This window comes from Eleginops maclovinus, chromosome 21 (genome assembly GCF_036324505.1).
Source record: "Eleginops maclovinus isolate JMC-PN-2008 ecotype Puerto Natales chromosome 21, JC_Emac_rtc_rv5, whole genome shotgun sequence".
Classification (NCBI taxonomy): Eukaryota; Metazoa; Chordata; class Actinopteri; order Perciformes; family Eleginopidae; genus Eleginops; species Eleginops maclovinus.
In genome coordinates, this window is record NC_086369.1 from 14034170 (window position 1) to 14056855 (window position 22686).

General features: G+C 40.8%; 2 protein-coding genes across 7 annotated transcripts; one reads left to right on the forward strand and one right to left on the reverse strand.

The window, feature by feature from the left end:
- Nucleotides 1–12: 12 nt before the first annotated feature.
- Nucleotides 13–11592, reverse strand: nup58 (nucleoporin 58). Of its 5 annotated transcripts, none has more exons than XM_063912294.1 (14): nucleotides 11174–11592; nucleotides 10474–10634; nucleotides 10339–10368; nucleotides 9963–10241; nucleotides 9513–9672; nucleotides 9271–9336; nucleotides 8983–9157; nucleotides 8823–8902; nucleotides 8549–8667; nucleotides 8198–8280; nucleotides 7879–8080; nucleotides 3141–3224; nucleotides 1958–2053; nucleotides 13–1571 (listed from the first exon to the last, which is right to left on the reverse strand). In XM_063912294.1, exons 1-14 carry the CDS (start codon nucleotides 11251–11253, stop codon nucleotides 1405–1407), a joined length of 1782 nt encoding a protein of 593 aa, XP_063768364.1. In that variant the 5' UTR covers nucleotides 11254–11592; the 3' UTR covers nucleotides 13–1404. The 5 variants fall into 5 exon arrangements, with proteins under 5 accessions (XP_063768364.1, XP_063768363.1, XP_063768365.1 ...); XM_063912293.1 differs by having other exon boundaries at nucleotides 10339–10371; nucleotides 11174–11591; XM_063912295.1 differs by lacking the exon at nucleotides 3141–3224 and having other exon boundaries at nucleotides 10339–10371; nucleotides 11174–11591.
- A 487-nt stretch (nucleotides 11593–12079) lies between these two features.
- On the forward strand, nucleotides 12080–21744 carry mtmr6 (myotubularin related protein 6). Of its 2 annotated transcripts, none has more exons than XM_063912291.1 (15): nucleotides 12080–12303; nucleotides 14873–15004; nucleotides 16308–16470; nucleotides 16558–16715; nucleotides 17473–17601; nucleotides 18088–18222; nucleotides 18321–18453; nucleotides 18568–18677; nucleotides 18911–19036; nucleotides 19146–19195; nucleotides 19598–19691; nucleotides 19765–19871; nucleotides 20490–20624; nucleotides 20726–20852; nucleotides 21073–21744. In XM_063912291.1, the coding sequence occupies exons 1-15, from the start codon at nucleotides 12280–12282 to the stop codon at nucleotides 21427–21429; spliced, it is 1980 nt and encodes a 659-aa protein (XP_063768361.1). In that variant the 5' UTR covers nucleotides 12080–12279; the 3' UTR covers nucleotides 21430–21744. The 2 variants fall into 2 exon arrangements, with proteins under 2 accessions (XP_063768361.1, XP_063768362.1); XM_063912292.1 differs by having other exon boundaries at nucleotides 21076–21744.
- Nucleotides 21745–22686: the final 942 nt, after the last annotated feature.

The following is a 22686-nucleotide window of genomic DNA, read 5'->3' on the forward strand; positions in this document are numbered from 1 at the left end:
TGACAGGTAACCTTCTGTGTCAGGATACACATTTATTGAAGTGACGCCATGAAACATCATCAAGATTTTATTATTAAACAGCTTGTTGAAAATACAGGTTTACACAGACTGTGATTAGAAAATAATAGAACAACTACCAGTTGTACAGACATGGACAATTTTAAAAAGCGAAACATCCCACCAACCACTCCCAACACTGAAAGTAAGTCTGCAACTATAACAGACCAGAGAGACAAATTCATACTTGTGCAATAGGCACACATGCACATTCACACAGTCAGGTCAAATACACAGTGCACATTTAATCTAGCACAAGTTGAACAAGTAGAATCTGCTTGTGAAATCCCTTTCAGATTCAACTAACTTAAGATGCAATGGGAGTCATGGTATACAAACACAGCGTTCTCTCTCTCAAGTTTCTACGCTGGGCTAAATTAAATGTGTCTAAAAAGGAAATGATCAAAAAACGATAAGGATGGAATCTATCGAAAATCAACACAGGTTATGTGGACTAGATAATGGACTATCTTAAGGTGCTAGTCCCCTTGTAACCCTTCCCAGTGTCTCCTTTCTACATTTGATACAAAAATAAAGCTGTGCTTCCCCAAAAACCCACCCTGGACACTCTCCTGTGCCTATAAAACTATTCAGGATCAGACAATACTCCCCATCAACACCTTCAGGCAGGAACTACACTGTTCCAGATCTATATCCTCATAAGCCTTTTTTCTTTCTATATCATCTTACCCTTCCTGGACGGGATTCAACCAAGCTATCTTTAGATTGGCTTTAAATGCAGTCATGCGTTTGACAGAGTTTAGGTAAACTGTTGAAGAAACTGCAGTGTCCACGTCAAAGCACAAAAGCACATTACTATTCAGAGCAAAGGAACTCCTCGCAGATAACGGAACCATTTGTAAAAGATCACAGATTGTAACAGATCTGTCCATGGCTGGGATTCCCAAGAGCATTGTAGCGCTACAGATTGTAATGGGCAGGCAGCATGTTCGAGTTAATGCAAACTCATATTTTAAATTATGCAAAGACTATTTTTAAGTTAATGTATTTAGTTGCTGGGTATCCAAAAGACCAAAGTGATAGAAGGAACTGAATTGTCTAACCAAATAAGAACATTTGAATGGCAACACATTTGGACTTTAGACACCAATGTTTGATAGAAAGATGTTGGTTGGTCATACAATTTTGGTTTTCTCAATATGATTTTAAAGTTTGATCCTGTGGTGTTGATTTATGGTTGTTTCAATCAAAGCCTGGATCACTTAGTCAGTTTAAATGTTCTGTAGTTATACAGTGATTATTAAATCATATATGCTTCTGGGACACCAGGCCTTACCCTCTGCAGACACCAAGACAGTCAGTCAGGGTTTTTGTTTTTGCTTGGTTTTATCTCTTGCCCCTTTTGTTACCAGCAGGTGGTTTCTTGAGCTGGAGGAGGGGTGTTTGGCCGAAGCCTGCAGCAGCCGGGTTAGACACGCCAAAGGTCAGGCCAGCCGAGGTGTTTAGGCCAGGGTTGCTGAAGTTAAATCCTGAGGTGCTGCTGCTACCGAAACCTAGAAAAAACCAGAGAGGACGAAAGACAATAAAGAAAACAAAATATTAGAGAAAACAAAAGCAATGGAGCAAATAAAGAACCAGAATACAGGTTGTCCATATGTCCAGATTCCAGCATTTGATAACAGAAGTTGTCCAACCCCATATCCCGAAATGGCCAAACTGCCAGCGCACTAAGCTCAAAGATCTACTAACGAGAGGAAAAGAGGAAACCAGAACCTCATATCTGCACATTGCTCACAGTAGCTCGACTTGCCTTGACGACGCTTACTAAAAAGTATCTCAGTTCAGGAAGTACACTTGCAAACAGAAGCCTGCTCAGACTCAGCTGTACTGTAATGTGCTGGGGCCAGGTGTGAAGGGGGTGTATACAGTAAGGATGTACCTGCACTCAGACTGCCTCCTGTGGGCTTACTGGTGGAGAAGGCAAAAGAAGACCCCCCAGTCCCCACCCCACCAAATCCTGGCCCACCACCAAAACCTGTAGGAGAGAGTGACATGGAAGTCAGTTTGGGCTAATCACAAACTACACTAGGAATGAATAGAAGGAGCAGTGGCTCAGGAGTACACAAACACATCTGAGTCATTCCATGTCAAATCAGATTTTAGTTAAAAAAATGGTATATAATCTACGCCTGTATTATCGAAACATTTCCTATTACGAAAAACAATAAAAGCTTAAGTTGGATTAATTATATCCATAAATTAGATTTACAAAATGTGAAAAAAAATCTAATTAGGAGGGGGCTGCCTAACTTATCTTTTTCATAATGGTGCAGTAATAAAAAATATGGCAGACTTGTCCTTTCAACCTTTTGCACACCCTTTTTTCTGCACCCCTACCAATTGTCGTGTCTATTGCAGTTTCATTTTAGGCTGTGAAAATTACAAAATTCTGAGGGGTAACAAACTATGTAAACCTGTGATATTTTCAGTGGTCAAATAGCATACAAATTAAATAATAAAATAAGTAAAGGAAAGCCTCCATCACATTTGACATGAAATAACCCATATGGAAAACAAATATGCCAGCCCTAACCAATACAGCCCTACACAGCCTAACCTCTGACTGGAGGCTCACAGTACACTGCGTGGCAAAGCAGAGGCCGAAGAGAGCACATCATGAGGAGGAAAACCAAACACATCGACTACATGAGAACACGCAAACCTGGTGTGCGTTCAGACCACTTTTTCCAACTCGGCCCAGATACTTTTAACGGCTGTTGTAGCCAAGTGGCTATGCCAGTTGACATCCAACAGTAGATTGCATTTGTTAAGCAATATTTTGTTGACCTGTGGCAAATGTTTGCTCAGTTTTTCTTGTGGTGTGAACGCACTTGACCACCTGCGCATGGAAGAACAGAAAAACACTGCCAAGCTTTAAATGCACCAATCTTGCTCATCACACACACACATACACTGCCTACCACTACTTTCATTCAGGAGAACACAAACACCTCAAACACAAGGGCTTGATGGGGACAGCTAGAAGGCATTAGGACAACTGACTACTGGGTAAGGGAAGGTCAAAACAACAGGGAAAATATTCATTAAAAAAGAGGTTATACCTCCAAGGGTAGAAGAGCCCAAGCTAGTGCCCACTGCCGAGGCAAAGGGGTTTCCGAACCCTACCCCCAAGGGTGCCTGGGTCCCTATGGCAGAGAGAGCATATGCTTTACTCCTCTAAATGTGTGCGTGAGATAAAAATCATCATCTCCTTTGACAGAAAAGTCAGTAAGAACATTCATTAAGAAAAGGACATGCATTTAGTGACATAGGTCACATAAATCTGACTCATTTAAATGATTTCATATCAAGATTGAAGTTTTCCCACGTAAGTAATACCTGGCAAAAACAGAATGTCTGCAACATGTAGTGTTTGAACACAAGGTTACAGTGTGTCAGAAATATAATACAGCAGTTTAACTGCATTCAGAAAATGCATCATCAGTCCTCAAATACTTTGGTATTACAAAATGATAAGTAACATTCCAGGTAATAAAGTGGGACATTTGCTGCTAGTTCTTTCACTCAGAAACTTGTCTTTTTCCTTACTGCATTTTTTTCTTTTGTGTTATCAAATTTGATAAAGTTTCCAATTAATCTGCATCGTTAAATGAACTTCAGTCGAAAAGAAACAAGGACAACCGTTTCTTTGTGTAAAAATTGATTTATTGTCAATTTAATATGCAATTCCACTTACATAAAACACAAACAAACATTTTAAAACATAACTGATTGTTAATTGCTAACTGCTACTGCATTTGACAAGTTTCCAAATTTTCAAGATTTCTGAGAGTGAATGAACTAGCATACGCCAAAAAGAAGAAAATGCATCACACAATTATTGAATATAGCTTAAAAAGGCACACCATATTATATATTAAATATACTGTATCAACAGGCATTGGTTATATAGGATAAAACACATTCATCTACAGGTAAAAGCACTCTAGATTTAGATAAGAAATGTGAATTTGGCATCTGCTGCGCCTCAGTGTAAACTCAGTGATAGGTTACAGTTCACCTGTGGAAGTCATTGTGGTCACGTGTTGGACCTAACAGGAATAGAACAACCTTTGTGTTTGAACCCTTTAAACCAGTGTGTTTCTAGACATAACAGCCAAATTCCAGTTGTTTTTTAAACACAAACCTGCACCTTGAATAATCTACACATGATTGCAGACTACACTCTTTATTGGATCAAGTCTGATTTTGTTGAGGTGACATGTATAGCTTTTCTGAAATCACCCAAGATCCCCCATGACACAATCTGCAATACTAGTACCGCCTGAAAAATCAACTACAAACAAGCATAAAGCAATGGTCAAAAGGAAAATGATTTAAGAGAAAATAAAGACATTCAAAGAAGCCAATGACAGCCAACAACTCTAATTCTCAACTATTCGGGCCTATTTTCAAGAACTGCTGAGCTGAAGCATAACATCACACAGAAAGAAAGGAAACCATTTACACAACTCTAGAAAATCAATGAGTTTCACAAAGCAGTTGCTAGTACTGTGCCAACCAATCCAAAACAAGTAATTCACATTAGAAACTCTTCACTTCAAAAAAAGAGGGAAACTGGATCACCCCGACTGTCTAACAAACAGACCAATAATTACAACATCATTTACTCTTCATTATTGTGCCAAGAACATCTGTAGAAATGTGGAAGACTATGTTAAGTGTGTGAATAAAATAAAAGTCAAAGATTCTATCAAACTTGAAACTCTAGCTGTAAGACATCCAGCTCGGATCAAAACTGTATCTTAATCTTACGAAAGAACTGAGATGTTGAACAGAGGACTGAAATGTCCGAAGCAGCAGTTTCTCTCTCAACACGCAGCGGCTCCATCAACAGAGAAGTGACCAGGTTGGGTTTACCCAGCACAATGCAACTAGCAGCAACGTACAGATAAGTGATGGAGAGAACTGCAAGTTTATATCAGAACATTACACGCTCTGTTATCCTCACGCTTCTAAATGCTATGCTTTCTCCAGGATCTCAGTCAATATAACCCGAGCTAGACATTCCTTTCATCATGAAATGGTGGGAAATGATTGCACACAACAGAAAAGGTGTGGACATACAATCTGATCATGTTGATCTGTCTGTTTTGTTTGGCATCAATGTATTTTAGTTGTCCAGTGTGAACAGCTAAAACAATCACTTTCTTTTAAACTCACTCAAACCAACCACAAAGTCACATTTCTACACTAATTCCTCAAAAAAACTTGCCTTTGCAAAGGTCCATACAAAGTACCCCCATCTTGGATAAAATACCTGAAATTCCCACTTGTTAACAGCACTTTTTCTCTACATTTAATTTAACTGAATGAAAAATGTTCCAGCACTGTTACACTGACGGTAGCCCTTAGGTGAAATAGCTTAAATCAATTAACAATGGTATGCTGTGTTGAACCGTGAGTAAATACAGATGAACCTTCAACTTTGGCTCGTTGTTCATAGCACTTGATTGAAAACAAACACTGACCATGTCTGCCTTTGAAGCAGCAACACTTGACAGAGACCAGTGATATTTAACAAGGTCAACAGCCTTGCTTTTACTCTAAGACAGAATAAGTGCAGTAATGGAAAGACAATATCTGACTTGGAACGTACAGTCCAGGCCATTCAATTGTTCATACTTTCAGTCCTGAGTCTTTTGGCATCTTTCACGTTAGAGAGACATATCTGAACGAATGTTTGGCCTTCACAATCAACCAGCCTACCGACAACTATTCGGGTCAAACTTAAATCTGACTGTAGTGAGCGCCACCTAGCTGCACGGGTAGTGTTGAGAGCTGCGATACTGGCCGCCCCAATTACAGACTTGTATAATCAATAACAAAAACTAAAATAAATAGGTAAATAAATACTGAAGAGAAGCAGACCAAGACTTGTCTAGCTGTTGAAATGAAATGACTGAAATATATATATATTGTTTAAACTATATGGCAAAAGGATGGGAGTTTTAAAACCTTAAGAGAGACCATCTTTAACACAGTATCCCACTCTGGGGTTAACTGACTTGCAAAGCAATGACTTTTACAGCTAGCTAGGATCAGAGAGAACAAAGAGTTCAAATCAACTAATCATTAGAAATAGATTTGGCTTTATATGAGATAAAAAAATGTAAAGCAGCACAAATAAATCTCTTCAGCAGGCACCAAGGTAGTGTGCACCTCTACGTACACACGGGGGTATCTTACATACTGTACTGTAAAGGCTTCATGTGAAGGGCTTGGTTCTGCACATGAGGGATAAGCAATTGTTTGATAGAAATGTCCATCCCAACTTGGCATATAGACTAGATGCTAATTCAGAGAAGCTTCTGCATGTCGTGCTAAGAGATCAGAGGTATGTGAATGTTGATATTACACTGACAAATAAGCAACATTCATTGTATGGGTAACACTTGGGGAAAATGGTCTGATGATGATAATTGACAGCGAACACTTTCTAATGAACCAGACTTAAAATATAGCTTTCAAGCTTTGTCTTTCCTAACCCCAAAAGAAAAGGCAGCAGGAACATGCTAACATACATAGTAGCTTAGTTTGTTCATAGTAGGTAAGGGCCCTGATATGCCAGTAAAACGGCCTAAAGCCTACAAAAATGGCTGAACACCTGTTTAACACCTCACCGATGGATGTGGCAGCAACCATTATGGACACCTTTAACATAGTTAAAATTTAAAGTAATCTTGTATGCCATTGAGTTATGGCGTAGGAATAGGTGTAGTGTACAGCCACTTCATTATTTATGGGATACACTCATCATCAAGCTATAGAAAAAGTTGATGACACTAATCTGTGAGTAAGCAGTAAATCAAACTCAACCATCAATCTTCATCGGTCTGCCTATGCATTAATTATATTCTAAATATAGTTTTGTTTCAACATCCTCTCCAGAAGATGGACATTATTTGACAGGCTGTATGACACATCTGAGGAACACATGTTACATTTCTTTCATCAATAAAAAGGGCTTGGCTTGTTGATGTAGGCCTTTAGTTCAATTATAAGTATGGTTCCAATAAATGTAGGCGTGGCCTGAAGTGGCCTACTTTTGGCCAGTCGAGAGAAGCTCCATGCTTCAATGAACAATGGAGATTCAATCTTTGTTCGATACTGTTCTTCAAAATGTTCAAGAGTCGTTTATGTTGGGTGAAGTAAGCTGATGTCATTTGGCTTCCGATCAATTCCTTATATTAAAGAGACTCATCGACAGTTAGACTGAAGAGAGAAGGAGCTACAATGTAATCCGTTTACCCTCATCGACCAAATGATCACTTAAACAAAACAAAAACAAAACCTTCATTAAGTTAAATTACATTTAGGAGCTCTGATTATAACTTCAAGATTCAAATGAGTTCAATGGATATAGCCGGGCGCTCCCATTATAAAATGCATTTTAAGTCAGCTTCATCTACCTCTAGCTCTAAAATACTCTTGGACATGGCACAGAGAGAAATTAGATAAAGAAGGTTATTATATCGTTGGTATTACTTGGTAGTGTTTGAATGACAAGATGGTAAGGCAGCACCAAGGTTTGTAGTTAGAGTTTAGCAACAGATTTCAGCTCTCCATTCTTTCATTAGAGAAATACATACATATTAACTTGGCACCAGATGGGTCACTTTTATCCTTTAAATTCTGTAACCTTCTCACCGTTCCCCTCCCACTATTGCCTCATTATAAAAACACGGTATTCCTGTCCTCAAACATTTGTCCCTCCTCTGCCTCTTTCATTTTAGGATGAGAAGAAGAAAACTTTCTAGAACTTGTAGGCAGTCAGACCTGGAGTTGGCTGCTGTTGCTGGGTCAAGGTGGCTGCCATGGCAACCGCTGCAGCGTTGGGCACATTAGAGAAAGGGGCCGGCCCCGTCGTGACTCGCGGCGTGCTGTGCCACTTCCTGTTTGATGCCCGTTTGGACTCGAACACGTCCGTAGAGTCTTCTAGAAAGGCCCGACGGTAGGACAGGTATTGGTGCTTCAAGATCTGTTATGACAGACAAATGTAGAAAAGGGATAGAGAGAGAAACATGTTCATTAAAATACTGACAGTTGATAACAGTTGCTTATCATGTTTAGACAAAGAAGAAGGGAAATAACTGACCTTGACATTCTCATGAACAGACTGGAGCTGGGCAGCCTGTGCAACGAATGTCTGGTACAACTTCTGCATAGCCAAGGTCAAGTCTGGAAACAAAAGCATACACATCATCATAACCCGAGTTCACATTTGCTGTGATTTAATTCAAATGAGTGTTTATCGTGGATCTGAACGGAGGAGTATTTTGCCATTGTGGGAAAATGCCCATATGTTACAAAGTCATCAGCTTTAATGTTGATATCCGAGTTCACTTATACCTACAATCGACATCCTGTGAGTCACACTAATGAAGAACATTTAAAATATCAACACACATTTGACTTGGTAAAAAAAAGGTCAGACAAACGTTCTTACCCTGAGGAGTGATGTGGGAGCCACTGCTCTGCGTTGTCAGGTGGTTCTCCAATTCTTCTATCTGCTGTCGGTACTGCTGCAACTGCAACTCAAACTGCTCTACCAGGCTCCGGAAATAACTAAAGACAAAAACATACACATATCTTTTTGAGAGACAAGCAAGAAAGGGTCATAATGGCTTAACAGGCCATAAAGCTGACACTACTGCAGTCTGAACTGCTGCACACATACACCTTTCATTTGCTTCAAGACTACCATCTAGGGGCTAACTTACTCTGATGGAGCATTGTTCTCATGCTGAAGTCCAGGGGGGGTCTTCTGTGTACGCAGTGCTATGTCAGCATTTTTCAACTCCTTGAATACAAAGGAAAAATAAGTAAGAGACACATTTTTGAAAGCACATAACACACACTGAAGACTGCGCACATTTTTACCTGCGCTGTCTCCAGCTTGAGCTTGTCGATGGCTAGAGCTTGTCGCTGCAGGCCGCTGGCGCTGACCGAGAGAGACTGTTTGAGGCTCTTGATGTCATCTTGGACTTTAGAAATGGCCTTAGATGACATCCTGCTGATATCTTCCTGAACCTGTTTCTGGTCTTTAACAAATTTTCTATGGGCAAAAGGAAGAAATTCAGTGGATAATTTGCCAGCAATACATGTTGGTGCACTAGCACAGGTTTTATCAATGTTTAAAAGACAATATAAAACACATCCAACACTTACTGGAAATTCTCGACATCCTGACAAATAACTGGTGGTAGGTTCTCATCTTTCAAAGCTTTACTGTCCCTGTGAGAGAAAGAGAGTGTATTTCATTACAACGAACTGAAATCCCTTGCTGATCAGGTAAACTTAACAGAATAGAAAGTTGTTTACACTACAATCCATTATAGCATATAGAGTTAGACAGTTCTAGCATTACTCTTCAGCAAAGAACCATGCACATATTGGAAAGTACGACTTACTTTGCATTGGCTCCAGATGATGTGTCACTCTTGTTCTCAGAGGAAGTGCTGAAGTCGACTCCACCTAGGCCAATACTGGGGGCAGGGGCCACTGATGATGCAGTGGAGGAAGCTAACAGAGAACCTAACGTTAACCCACCTCCAAGAGTCTGACCTAAACCTGTAAAACCAAGTAGACAAAAACATAGGTTTTAATACCAGGAAACATTGTTAAGACTGATTACTAATAATAAATAGTCTGAAGCTAAGAAGGTTGAGTTACAATAAAAACACCTGCAGCACAATTTAAACATTAATGACCTCATTGAAAATCAGAAGGCATAGCACTGTGCAAAGGTCCCTAACATACTGCTTACTCACCGAACAAAAAGAACCCCTAATTATTCTCAGTTAACCTATATGAATTAATACTTCATGTGGACAAGCTCAGTGTGTGTGTTTGCATCTCACCTGAAGACAAAGTGTTGGCGAAGAGACCTCCACCAAGTGTTTGACCTGTTAAGGATGCTGCTGTGGTGGTTGTTGCGCCCCCAAGACCAAGGGTGAAGCCTGAGGCTGCAGGCTGCTGTGGTGCTGTGGATGTCAGGACAGAGCCAAACGATAAACCTGCCCCTGCCGGAGCTGCCGAGGACGTGGAGGTGGTCGTGAGGGAGAAGGGTGTTGCTGAGGCGGTGGGCTTGTTGAAGGCCATGCCAAAACCAGTGCCCGCAGCTGTAGCAGCAGGTGCACCTGAGAGAAAATAGACATAGAAACCATAAGTTATAATCTGATTTCATTAACTTTCCATGAAGTTACTTCAGAAATATCCCCAAAAACATAAACATACCTAATGTAAGGCCTGTAGTGGGTAGAGCAGCTGCTGAAATAGATCATAAGACAAGGGGTAAGACTGATGCCAAACAGGAGATTATATCAGTGTTTGCCACTGGGTTTAGCTTTTCAATCTGTGTAATATTATTACCTGCAGGACTATTGAAAGAGAATCCTCCAGTAGGTTTCTGAGCAAAGAGGCTGCCTCCAAGACCAAGAGATGGGGTGGTGCCTGTGGTGGGAGCAAGGGTTGCGGCTGCTGTACCAAGGGCTGTGCCCATAGAGAAGCCACCGGCATTGGCTGCAGGTGTACTAAAAGTGCAAAAGGCAGACAAATGAGTTCACATAACCACAGCTCTTTAGTGATACCAGAGTCAAGAAGTAAACAAGGAAACAGTTGTTAGCCTGCCATTGTCAAAGTTATGCAATATAACTTGATAAAACTAATCAATAGAAAACTTTAAGGACATGCCCTTTTACTTTCACTTTACACATCTTACTTGTTGCTTTTCAGTACAACCAACTGTTTACAAGAGTTAAATAAAGTGAAAGCTGTGACAATTTACAGTCCCTTTCGCTAAGAATGCCACGCAAAATGTGCCTTTCATCAGTCAGATCACAACTTTGTCCTTAGATCATTAAGGTAAGGTTTCACTTGTTTGCAAACGTCACAAGGAACCCTCCTCACATTTTACTATTCTTCACAAAAGTAAGTTACTTCAATGACTACGTACAGAAACACCGATAACATTAGTGTTATAAACCGAAACACGTTTTGTCAAATGCTAACGTCAGGGTAACTTTGTCTATGCTAACGTTAGCTAAGTCGGCTATTTTCAACATGTCATTACCTGGTTGGGCCTCCAAATGAGAATCCCCCACCAGTGTTGGCAGCTCCCAGAGTCCCCGTTCCAAAGCTAAATCCAGACATGTTGTCTTAGGAGGCAAGCATTAACACAAACTGGTGATTTGGACTCTCATGCGGACGCTCGGCATCACAGCTAACACGCTAGTTAGCTTTGAAGGATGCCCGCGTGAGGGCCAAATCTGCAGTCTTGCCTTTAAAAGACCACGCAAAAATGTCGGATTTTTCAAAAAATGCTAACGTTCAATGCGGAACCCTTCCGTTGCAGTGCTCACACCACTTTCTCATGTGTTTTAGATTATTAAAGACGCTAAATAGTGTATGATTAATCCTCGCATGGTGTCACTTTTCCTATTACCCGCCTGGTGTTTCCTTAATGCTGTTGCATTCTGGGTAATCATTTTTTAAAAACTACGTTTCCCATCCTTTTTGTGTCGCGTGATGCCTCACACATGCGCAAAGTAAGTACTTTCGGACTTCTACAAAAACACGGCCTTGATTTCAAAATAAAACATGGCATTCAAGACTTAAAATATATAGTAAAGTCATTGTTAAGGCAGACTATCTGAAATGGTGTTCAAACACGATCGGTACATTGCTATTTTGCACAATTATTTGCTTATTGTTCTGCATTACAGCCATAAGAGCTCTGTTTCATAATGTCTGCATACTTTATTAGTTTTACATTTCTTCTATGTCTCTGTTCTGGGTTGCTTTTTTCACACTGCACGGTGTACTTTATTAAATAATAACGTTGTACGTGATCAAGATAAATAAATACTCATTTCTAATACATATTTTAAATTGAATGGAGGGATTCATTCGTGTCCCATCTGGTCTTCTCTTCATCCCTACATTGAGTCTAGCTTTTATTTTGAAAGGTATGCAACGTGAAGTGTTGACGTTATTTCCCGGACTTTTACGCGGATGGAGGAGTAAAATAATTGACAATAAACATCAATCTTATGCCCCCAACAAAGTACAGGTCGGTTGTGCAGCAGTTTGAGGCAACAAACTACCCATGATACAGTTTTCTCCAGAAGGTGTCGTGTGAAGATTTGCAGTCGCTGACAGCTGTCTCTATTCGGGGAAATGGAGCATATCCGAACGCCAAAGGTAGCTAACATTTGTAGCTAATTGCAAATGGATAGGAAACAGAAGTAAGCAGCTCGGCCTGTCCGGTGGGGAGTTTTCCAATGCTCCAGTGTGGCTACGTTGACTGCATATATCTATGTTCAGACTTGTGTTTGCGGGTTTGAGGAATAGCAGGTGTAGCCAGCAGCTTGATGTCAGACGTGCCGAGCTTCAATGAGCTGTTTGCCTGTGGTTTTCCTGTAGAGCAGATATATTGATAGAGTTCATGTTACACTGTGGCAGTGCATCCAGTCTGACAGGATACTGACAGGAGAAACCAAGCTACATACAAGCACGATGGCAGTGCACATTGATTTACCAGGCTTACAGTACTGACAGCTCTCCTGTTTGTCTGATAGTGGTTGTGTGTGCTCACACCCATGGTGAACCCTGAAGCACCCAGCAATCTAACTTTATCATCTACAACCAAAACAACCACGGATTGGGATTTGCCAGACTTGGTAATGCTTTTAATCACAAAGACAGAAGGGGGAAAGCTTTGAAACATGCAAGAACTGAAGATCAGTGTAGTACAGGCCTTGCAGAGCATACAGTGAACCAAGTGACTGCTGATGTCTATGTTTTGGATACTGAAAAAGTAGATGATTTGCAACCACATTTTATAATGCCAACATTAAAATATCTGATAAATATTCTAATTATGATTTGTCCCATTAGGGTTATGTATTGTAAGGGATACAGTTTATGCACTGTGCATATCCTCAGATTAAAGCTACGATTGGTTGAACTTTGCACTGTTTACCCTAAATCCAGAATTATAGTACCAAGGCGACACAGCAAGACTTTGAAAATACATATGGATTGAACCATTTAACAGCTCAGTTGAGTTTACTTTGACAATGACAACAACTCAGACGAATTCTACATAAGCCTCTGTTCCTCACAGATTGGGACATGCTTTACGCCCACACCTACTCGAACCTATTGTACTAGGTGTAATCGTGAGGTTTGTGTGCATGGAGAAAGGTGAGCTTTCTTCATCGGGATAGACCTAATTTGTGAGGCTCCAGGATGGTCACACAGTACAGTACAACCATAATATTCTTTGGTAAACATAACTGCCCAAAGAATAAGGGTATGCTGGGATAAGGTGGGTGTGATTGCATGCAGACAGGGTGTGGCCGTACTGTCTCAAGGTTGTGCGGCTGAATAAAACAGCAGAGGAAGATTAATTAATTCATATGCACCCATGTCTCACTCGGTGTAAATAAGTACTGTATATTTGTATGGCAATCGTTGTGTTGTATTATTAACTCTGGTCAACCTGATCCAGATGTGGATGCCAGGTTAAAAGGAATATCTTGTGAAAAAGGTTTGCTTTTTTTCTGAAGCACTTTGAAGCATAGGTTATATTTAATTGTCAGATCAAAAGACATATAGACATCATTAACGTTCTTATGAGACTCACTTTCTCTCCCCCCCCAACCCCCCGACTTCCAGTATGTGCTATTAAGCAGGTCTTTGATAGAGATATGTCTCACAGGTTGCTGGAAAACAGAGATAGGCTAAATTATCAGATCAGGGAACGACAGGAAAACGGAAACAAAGGAGAGGATGTCTGAGTCAACCAGAGAGCCGCTGAATCATGGATTTAGACTGTTAGCTGCACTTGCTGTCTTACACTCGTTTTGCCACAGAGGGTATATGACTAGAAACAGTCAACATATTTTCTAACAAAGAGGCTGATTCTAATTCCAAAGCGTTGTTAGGTAGAAAGGGATTTGAAAGGAATACAAGACTGTCATTGTTACAAATTGCAAAGTTCATCAACAGTCATTTTATAATCCTGTCATGTTGGGGGATGTATTGTGAAGGCATGTGAGACGCATGTAATCATATTGAAAACGTATAATAAGCAACATGCATGTTGAGGTTTGTTTATCCTGGACTGGAGTGTTTCGGCTAAACCCAAATTAGCCTAGTTATGGGTGGTTCTTACCGTAATAAGCCCTGTTTGTTATTGCTGTTGAACCTGAACCTCCTTCCTGTGTAAAATGTGTGACTTGAGTAAATGTTCCACCATAAGCGTCTAGAGTTTGTACTTGGAAGAATTGGCGGTACTGCAAGGCTACATGTCAGCAGTAAAATAAAATATCTTGATCTAGAGGAACACTTGGAGCTTAGACCTCAGTCAAGGCCTTGCTCTATCTTTATAAAAACATAATACATGATGAGGATCCACACTGCTGACCAACAAACATACCAACCTTCATGGTAAAGGTGATAACAACTGTGAAAAGGGAAACTATAGAAAGTAATAGTTGTATTGATCTCCTTGCAGTAGCTTAAATACTTATTTAGGAGCTATTCACTAACCATATTCATGCACATCAACCTCATGTTTCTCACAGTGTTCAGTAAATCAGACTTTTGACATATCCAGAAATGGTTTGTGCCACTTCCTGTTAGCAGGATACTGTCTTCATTGTGTTCTTCCTTTCAGTAAATCCTACACATAACACTAAGCTGAAGACCTTTAAAAGAACCTTGACCTGCTGATTAATGTGGTTGTCTTTGTGTGTGTCTGCAGGTGGAGCAGGTGCGACTGTTGGATCGCTTCAGCACCAAATTCACAAGTGGTACGCTGTACCTCACAGCTACACATCTCATCTTTGTGGAGAGCAGCTCCAACAACTCCACATCTGCCGCACAGGAGATCTGGGTGAGTAGTTCTGGCAGTGACTGCATTCTGCTAGTTAGGACCAAAAATATATTACACATGGATGTAACCAACATAAGTGCGTTATTGGTTCATTCTTTCAGACTAACCATGTGTGTTTTTAAGATCTATGATGTACGCAGTGTAATGTTGCCAGTAGCTTCTCATAATATCCTCACTGCTTTTTTTGGTCTAGTTTTTAGTTTGGAATTTAGAGCTGGTTTTAAAAAGACAGACCTCCGCATGATCACCACAAGGAAGTGTGCAATGGATGTGGTGGGGGAATAGAGAGAATATATGCAAACTTGTATGTGGTAAGAGGAAGAAGGGTAGAGTTTCAAAAGTTGCTTACAGTTGTAAGATTTATGGTGAGGCCTCTGTGTGTTTATGTGAAGCGTTCGTGTGTTTGCCTCCACCTGTAAGAGGATTACTGATGCCGCACCTTCAGAACTGAGTTACATTCGTGTCTGGCTGCGACGCTTAGTACGGCATCCAGATTGTTTGATGGTTTGCTTTCCTAATGTGACTGTGGAAAACAGTTGCAGTGAGGAAATGTTTTGTTATATCCTGTCGTATGATGGAGGGAAAACAGTCGCAGGGTATTGAGATAAACCGATTTACTGCTCTGCATTGTGGAAAGGTTAGCAAGGTTTAAAATGTGTTGAGCAGCAGATCTCGGGCCATGACCCTAACCCCCCCACCATCCTTCCTGCTTTATGTGAGAAAAGGGAATGTTATTCGGGCTTGCTTGGTGCTATTTCTTATGATTCATTCCTGTGTGTAGGTGCCTGTTAGCATGTGCAAGCTAACTAATCTCAGCATTAGGCAATTTAGAATGAATGTGTTGTTCAGAGAGAGAGTTTGTTGGACTGTCATTGTGCCTTTTATAAAATATTAAACAGCAGTTGAGTTACTGTCTCTCTCAACAGCTGGTGAGCTCAGCATACTATGTGAGTTTGTGTGTGTGTGTGTGTGTTTCATTGGTCATTACTGATGCTGATGAATGTGCATCTTAATGATCTCCCATGGCTGGATTCCCTGTGGAATTAGCCTCATTGAATATGGTGATGTTCTCTCTTTGTCCTTACTGCCCTCTGTACTTTGTGGCATTAAACACATTTATGATCTTGAGGTAATGTGTAGCAAGAATTTTACAACTGTTAAAAAATACCTGTTCTTAAAACCCTTGCACGTCTATCAGTATCAAAGGGTCAGGTTTCTTACTACAAGCAGTGTAGCAAACAAATCAAATCTTGATCCAAAGCCAATCCCTGAAGATCCCTTTCGTTTTTCTCTCTCTTTGCAGATTTTGCATCACCATATAGCATCCGTGGAGAAACTCTCCCTGACCACCACGGGCTGTCCTCTGGTCATCCAGTGTCGCAACTTCAGGCTGGTTCATTTTGTGGTGCAGAGAGAAAGAGACTGCCACGACATTTACAGCTCTCTACTGCGTCTCCTACGGCCTGGTGGGTTCCAGTTTGTCTAAGATCTATTTTGTATTCCTCCATATTTTTTTTAATGCTCTCTCTCTGGTTTCCTTCTCCTTGGTGCAGTATCCTACGAGGAGCTCTATGCATTCTCATATAACCCCAAACAGAATGACCAACAGAGGGAGGAAGGGTGGCAGCTCATCGACCTCGGGGCAGAATTTGAGAGGATGGGCGTCCCCTGCGACCAATGGCAGCTCACAAACGTCAACAGGAACTACAAGGTAGATAGTTGGCTGTATCGTGTAAACCATAAGAAAGAGTTCCTCAGCTCAAGTGTCCAAGAGGAGGGTTTTTTGGCCTTTTGTTGTGTTTTTGTTACGTCTGATGCTGCTTCCTTTGTGTGCTGAGAGTTCGAGAAGAAGCACAGGTGTACAGTTTCACCGTGTGTCTTCAGATAGCCTAAAAGCGTAGATCATTTTAACAGGTTGGTAACGTAATCATTTATTGTCCACAGACGGTAATGAGATCAAACGTTATAAATGGCAGGCGGTAAGCATTGGCCCAGTTAAACCTGAAGTTGCTGACTGTTGTTGACCTTGGCACCGTCTCGCTGCACCATAAACACCACCTGCTACAGAGACAAAGACATTCCGAGGAACAGGCAGTGTCTTGATGTCACACGTTTGCGAAATTATTAAAGTGACACAATTATTATAGTGTTACTCAGAATCTGTAAAAAAAAAAACAGTTATCTCATTAGTTATAATTAACATGTAATGCACTTATATGTCCAGCAGGGGGCGCTAGAGCCCCACTGTAAACTCAAACTAGTATGATGCAATGCAGAGCTTCAATCCAAAAAAAGATATACTTTTTGCTAATGTTTTCCCATGAACGGCACACAAAAAACCAAATATAATAATGTAATTATTTTGCTTAAACTATACTACTAATGCTACGACTCAGTAACCAGGATACATCAAACTCTTCTGTGTCTTTGTGTGTGCATATGTGATTAGTGTTTGCTTGTGTTTCCAGGTGTGTGAGACATACCCACGGGACCTGTATGTTCCCATCACTGCCAGTAAACCTATCATCGTGGGGAGCTCCAAGTTCAGAAGCAAAGGACGCTTTCCTGTACTCACATACTTCTACCAAGAAAAGAAGGTACTGCAACAGTGCAGCAGAACGTAGATGATTTGTATTTGCATTATTTTGGTGATCTTTCTTTTGTGTGTTGGATTAGGTACTAAAAACACGAGTTAAACGTCAACACTTTTCCTGAAGTCGTATAAATGATTGAAAAAGGTTATACACAAGGTGTAGTTTGGGAAAACACCCTGGGTTTCATCTTATTGAAAGTGTTCATTCCATGGTTTCATGTGATATCAAATTTAATTGGAAAGCACCTTTTGGATGACGTTCCTCTAAAGGAAGTCTCATTAGGTGTCAAAAAAAGATACGATTTGACACCTTCCCACAAGTATGCAGTGAAAACATTTCCTAGAAATCTCATTTTTTTCTTAAACGTTAAATAAGTGTTTTATTATTGTTCAGCTGAGTCAAGGGAACTGTAGTTTGGCAGCAGTTCTTGTTGTGTGTACTTTTTGAGATGTCCTCGTTCTAATCGTTGTACTATTGTTCGCCTGACAGGCGGCAGTGTGTCGATGCAGTCAGCCTCTCTCCGGGTTCAGCGCACGATGCTTGGAGGATGAGAGCATGCTGCAGGCCATCTGCAAGGCCAATCACAACAGCCGATTTATCTACGTCATGGATACTAGGCCAAAGGTCGCCACCAAACTCATCCATGTTCTGAAATGTTGTAATATGCTGTATGTAAATAAGCAGCACAATATTTTCAATTATCTTGGTTTTCCGTCCTGCAGTTGAATGCGCTAGCTAATCGAGCAGCAGGTAAAGGCTACGAGAACGAGGACAACTACTCCAACATCCGCTTCCAGTTTGTTGGCATTGAAAACATCCATGTAATGAGGACCAGCCTGCAGAAAATGCTGGAAGGTAAATCACATGACGCTACACACACTGGCACACAAACTAAACTAACATTTTAAAGTGCACTTTTATTATTTCTCAGACAAAGCGCAGGTAGTCTGAAATGAGTTTGTGTTTCAGTGGCTGGGACTCGATCTCTCACCATGAGTGACTACCTGGTCGGCCTGGAGAGCAGCGGCTGGCTGCGGCACATCAAGGCGGTTGTAGACGCAGCCATCTTTCTTACCAAGGTAATGAAATCATAAGGGCTGTGTTCATTCATGAATATAATCTTACTGAATGACAGGTCATAGACATGTATTTGCGACAGAGCCTACTTTCTGCCCTTTATATTGTTTTTATTCAGGATGTTTAAGTACTTCTCTGAGATATATAAACAGTTTTCAGCATTTAAAGATAACACTTTAGGTACATCATCGCTTTAAATCCTGAAGGACTCATTCATTTAAACTCTGGTCCCCAGGCGGTGACAGTGGAAGGAGCCAGTGTCTTGGTTCATTGTTCAGATGGATGGGACAGAACCGCCCAGGTCTGCTCACTCGGGGAGCTGCTCATGGACCCCTACTACCGCACCATGAAGGGCCTCATGGTAACAAACACACTCATGCACACAGATTGTACTAAAGAGCAGATAAGAACAACAACTACTACAAGTTAGTGTCTTTTACTTCAAATGTTTCTTCACACTTGTTCTCTAGGTACTGATAGAGAAAGACTGGATCTCCTTTGGCCACAAGTTTGCAGACAGGTGAGATTTAACCTATATAAAGTGATCCTAGAGATTTAGTCGGTCTTTTTTGACCTGCACCATAAACACCACCTGCTACAAAGACATTCCATCTTGATGTCACATGATTGCCAAATTATTAAAGTGACATATTTATTATAGTTGTATTTTTAGAGACTCGTTTAATACAGTATATTACAAAAACAGGGATCGCATTAATACTTGTAATTGAAATGTAATGCACGTGTATGTCCAGCAGAGGACATAGCTCCACTGTAAACTCAAACTCTATTATGATGGATAAAGATGATGATGGATCAATCAAGAAATATACTGTTTTGTTTTTTTTCCAATGAAAGACACACAAAAAAACAACAAGTCATACACTTGATATTCATTGTGTGACCTTTTTGTGTGTGTTAGGTGTGACCAGTTGGATGGGGATCCAAAGGAGGTGTCTCCTATCTTCACTCAGTTCCTGGAGTGTGTGTGGCAGCTGACGGAGCAGTTTCCACAGGTGTGTTTGCACTACATGACTTTTATTAGCAGAGGATTGATTGAAGGGGATTTAATGCTAATCCTCTCCATAGGCATTTGAGTTCAGCGAGTGGTTCCTGCTGCAGATCCACGAGCACGTCCACTCCTGTCAGTATGGAAACTTCCTTGGCAACAACCAGAGGCAGAGAGAAGACTTGAAGTGAGTTGAACACACACATAAAAGAGACACTACTCATTCCTGAAACATACCAAGCTTTAAACAAATAACATACATAAACATTAAATCAATCTTTCGTTGATTTGGATAAAAAATAATGGTTGTCATTTGCTTGTGTAAGACTTGTTAGGCATACTAAATAATGAAATGATTCTTAAGGGTTGATGAATGAAAACTCATAATGCTTTTAGTCCTATGTAGAACATGAGCCTCTTGTGGCTTAAATGCAAATTACAAAACATCATGTGACTCAATAAAAATCAAATTAAAGTAAGGACTGTTTACAGATGATTCTTCTATATACTTTGCAAATTAATCACCATTATTCTTAGTTTTCTTACTTGTCTCTGAGCTTCTGTAGTTGCTGGTAATACTTTCACAGACATTTATTATAATATTGGGTTTTTTTAGGAAACAATTGCAATAATAAAACAAAAGTGAATTGAGGCTTGATGATCTCATATCTCTGAGTAGCATATGCAACAGAAACACTGTTTTCAGTACATCAAACAATTAATGGAGTAAAACATTTCTTTCACACGTTTGGTACATAAGGCTTTGTGATATATGTGTCACTGTAACTTCTGTTTAATGTTCCAGGCTGAGGGAGCGGACCCACTCGCTGTGGGCGTTTCTAATGAGCGAGAGGGAGAACTACTTGAATCCGTTCTACAGCCCTGCGTACTCTAAAGCACACCCTGTGCTGCAGCCGTCCACTCTGCCCTACCACTTCAAGTCAGTACAGCACTCCTCTCCTCTCTGTCGTTATAAAAGTGCCAAGTTCAATAGCCCTGTCCTCCTAGACGGCATCCAACAGTGTGTTTCTTATTTATCAGGTTCTGGAGGAACATGTACCACCAGTTTGATCGGTCTATGCACCCCCGTCAGTCGATCCTCAAAACGGTTGTCAATCTGAGAGAGGAAAGTCGCAAGGCAGAGAGCACACTGCAAGCGCTGCAGAATGTGAGTTAACATGTATTGACGTCACTGAGGACACAGAAGTTCTTTGATAAAATCCTATTCCTTCAGAAGCTTTGGTTGGAATTTATTTTTATTATACCAAGATAATAGGTCAAATATCTTGAGGATGAACCGTCAACCCTTGGATTCTTCCACTCTCTGCTCTGCGTTACTCAGGTTTCCGGCTAAAAACATGTTGTCTTGTCCCTCCCGCTCTATCCAGCAGCTTCTCCAGCTCGGTGTGACCCCCGTTGTGACCTCTGACCCCCCTGCACCTCCTCCCACCAGAGATCAACACTGCAACTCCACCACCCTCCCGCCGCGGCCCGATTCACTCATCCTGGGAGCTCCCATCAACCACAAAGAAGTGGAGCGACAGGAGGGGGAGTACGAGCAGGAGGAGGTGGGCGAGGAGGCCACAGAGAGCACCGACACAGAGCGCTCAGTGGAGGGCAGCAGCGGCACCGACAGCAGGAAGCAGAGCTACGGAGAGCTGGAAGGGACATACAACAGCGAGTTGGCCAAAGAGGAGCCAGCTGTTGTGAGCCTGGAGTTTGGAGTAGCGCGTATGACCTGCTGAGACCAAACCGAGGGGGATTGTGGGATATCGAGGGACAGGCGCAACGAGTGAGAGGGCTTATTGAAAGCGTGTGCGTGTGGAGGGGAAGATGTGGTTCTGTTTGTAATAACGCGCTGATAAGGCAATGGTCCTTAATGGGCCGAGTGAATGAAGTTGTATGTGTGTATAGTCTAAATCTCAATGGAAAGCATCATTATTATGTCATATACTGCACCTATAGAAAAAAGCTTGTTTTTTTATGAATGTTGAAAAGCACTATAGAGAATTAATGAATAAGAGAATAAATTCATCCATAATAAAATGGTGACTTCTCCAGTTTGTTGAGCTTTTTATGTAACCCTTTCATAATCCAAATACTAATATTTCTCAACATCTCTCAAATGAAACCCCACAGAAAATTATATTTTTTCTGGCACCAAATATATTTTCTCTTATCCAAAGGCTTGAATCCAGACTAATCTGAATGTTAGGACCTGATCTGGTTTTTAAAATTCTACATTAGTGAACTTAATCTAGCACTGGAAACTCCTTTGAACCAACATATGGCTGCAATACAAACTTTATGAGTCTAAATGCAGTTTAAATGTAGGAAGTGCCTGGTCATTTTACATATTTAACCAATTCTGTGACAATAATGAATTGGACAGTGATGTTCAGACCCTGAAGAGGTTCAGCGGCTAACCCATTGACCATTTAATCCTACTTCACATCTCACATTGATCAGATAATCTGATACACTAACGTCCATTGATCCCAAAATCCTATGGGTCATCTGTCTGCCATGTCAATGACTGATTATTTATGACAGCTGACCCTGATCAGGGGTCACTGTCACAGACACACATGGGAAAAATAAGGTCAATAAGAGTGTTTTCAAAACAATGACAAATGATGGACTCAGATTTAAGAAAAAGAAACATAAAAACCATCTGTGATTTTCCTTTAGCTCTTGTTCTTTGAGGGGGATGGGACCAGGCACTTTCCCTGTGGTGGTCCAAGGGCCTAATACATCTGAGAAACTAGCAATGTCTAGCACCAAGCAATGTCGGTCCATAAGCTGGTTACTCAAGATAATCTACACTCCTTGTTGACAGCAGCTTCAGGTAGGATCTATCTTTCTGTGTATTGTATCACTGTGCAGAATAAAGAGATCATTTACTCTTAAACCAGGCGCACACCCTCCTTAGCTGAGCTGTTGCTACTTAAGCTAGCAGTATTTGTTAGCTGTAAGCTAATCTACACAAGCTAGCAATGTTG

Coding starts and splice junctions, on each gene's coding strand:
- nup58 (XM_063912293.1), bottom strand. CDS start 11,253: ATGTCTGGATTTAGCTTTGGAACGGGGACTCTGGGAGCTGCCAACACT. Junction 9,673..9,962: donor CGCCAACACTTTGTCTTCAG/GTGAGATGCAAA, acceptor TTGGTTTTACAG/GTTTAGGTCAGACTCTTGGA. Junction 8,903..8,982: donor TCAAGCTGGAGACAGCGCAG/GTAAAAATGTGC, acceptor TTTGTATTCAAG/GAGTTGAAAAATGCTGACAT.
- mtmr6 (XM_063912291.1), top strand. CDS start 12,280: ATGGAGCATATCCGAACGCCAAAG. Junction 16,471..16,557: donor ACTGCGTCTCCTACGGCCTG/GTGGGTTCCAGT, acceptor TCCTTGGTGCAG/TATCCTACGAGGAGCTCTAT. Junction 18,678..18,910: donor CAGCCATCTTTCTTACCAAG/GTAATGAAATCA, acceptor TCTGGTCCCCAG/GCGGTGACAGTGGAAGGAGC.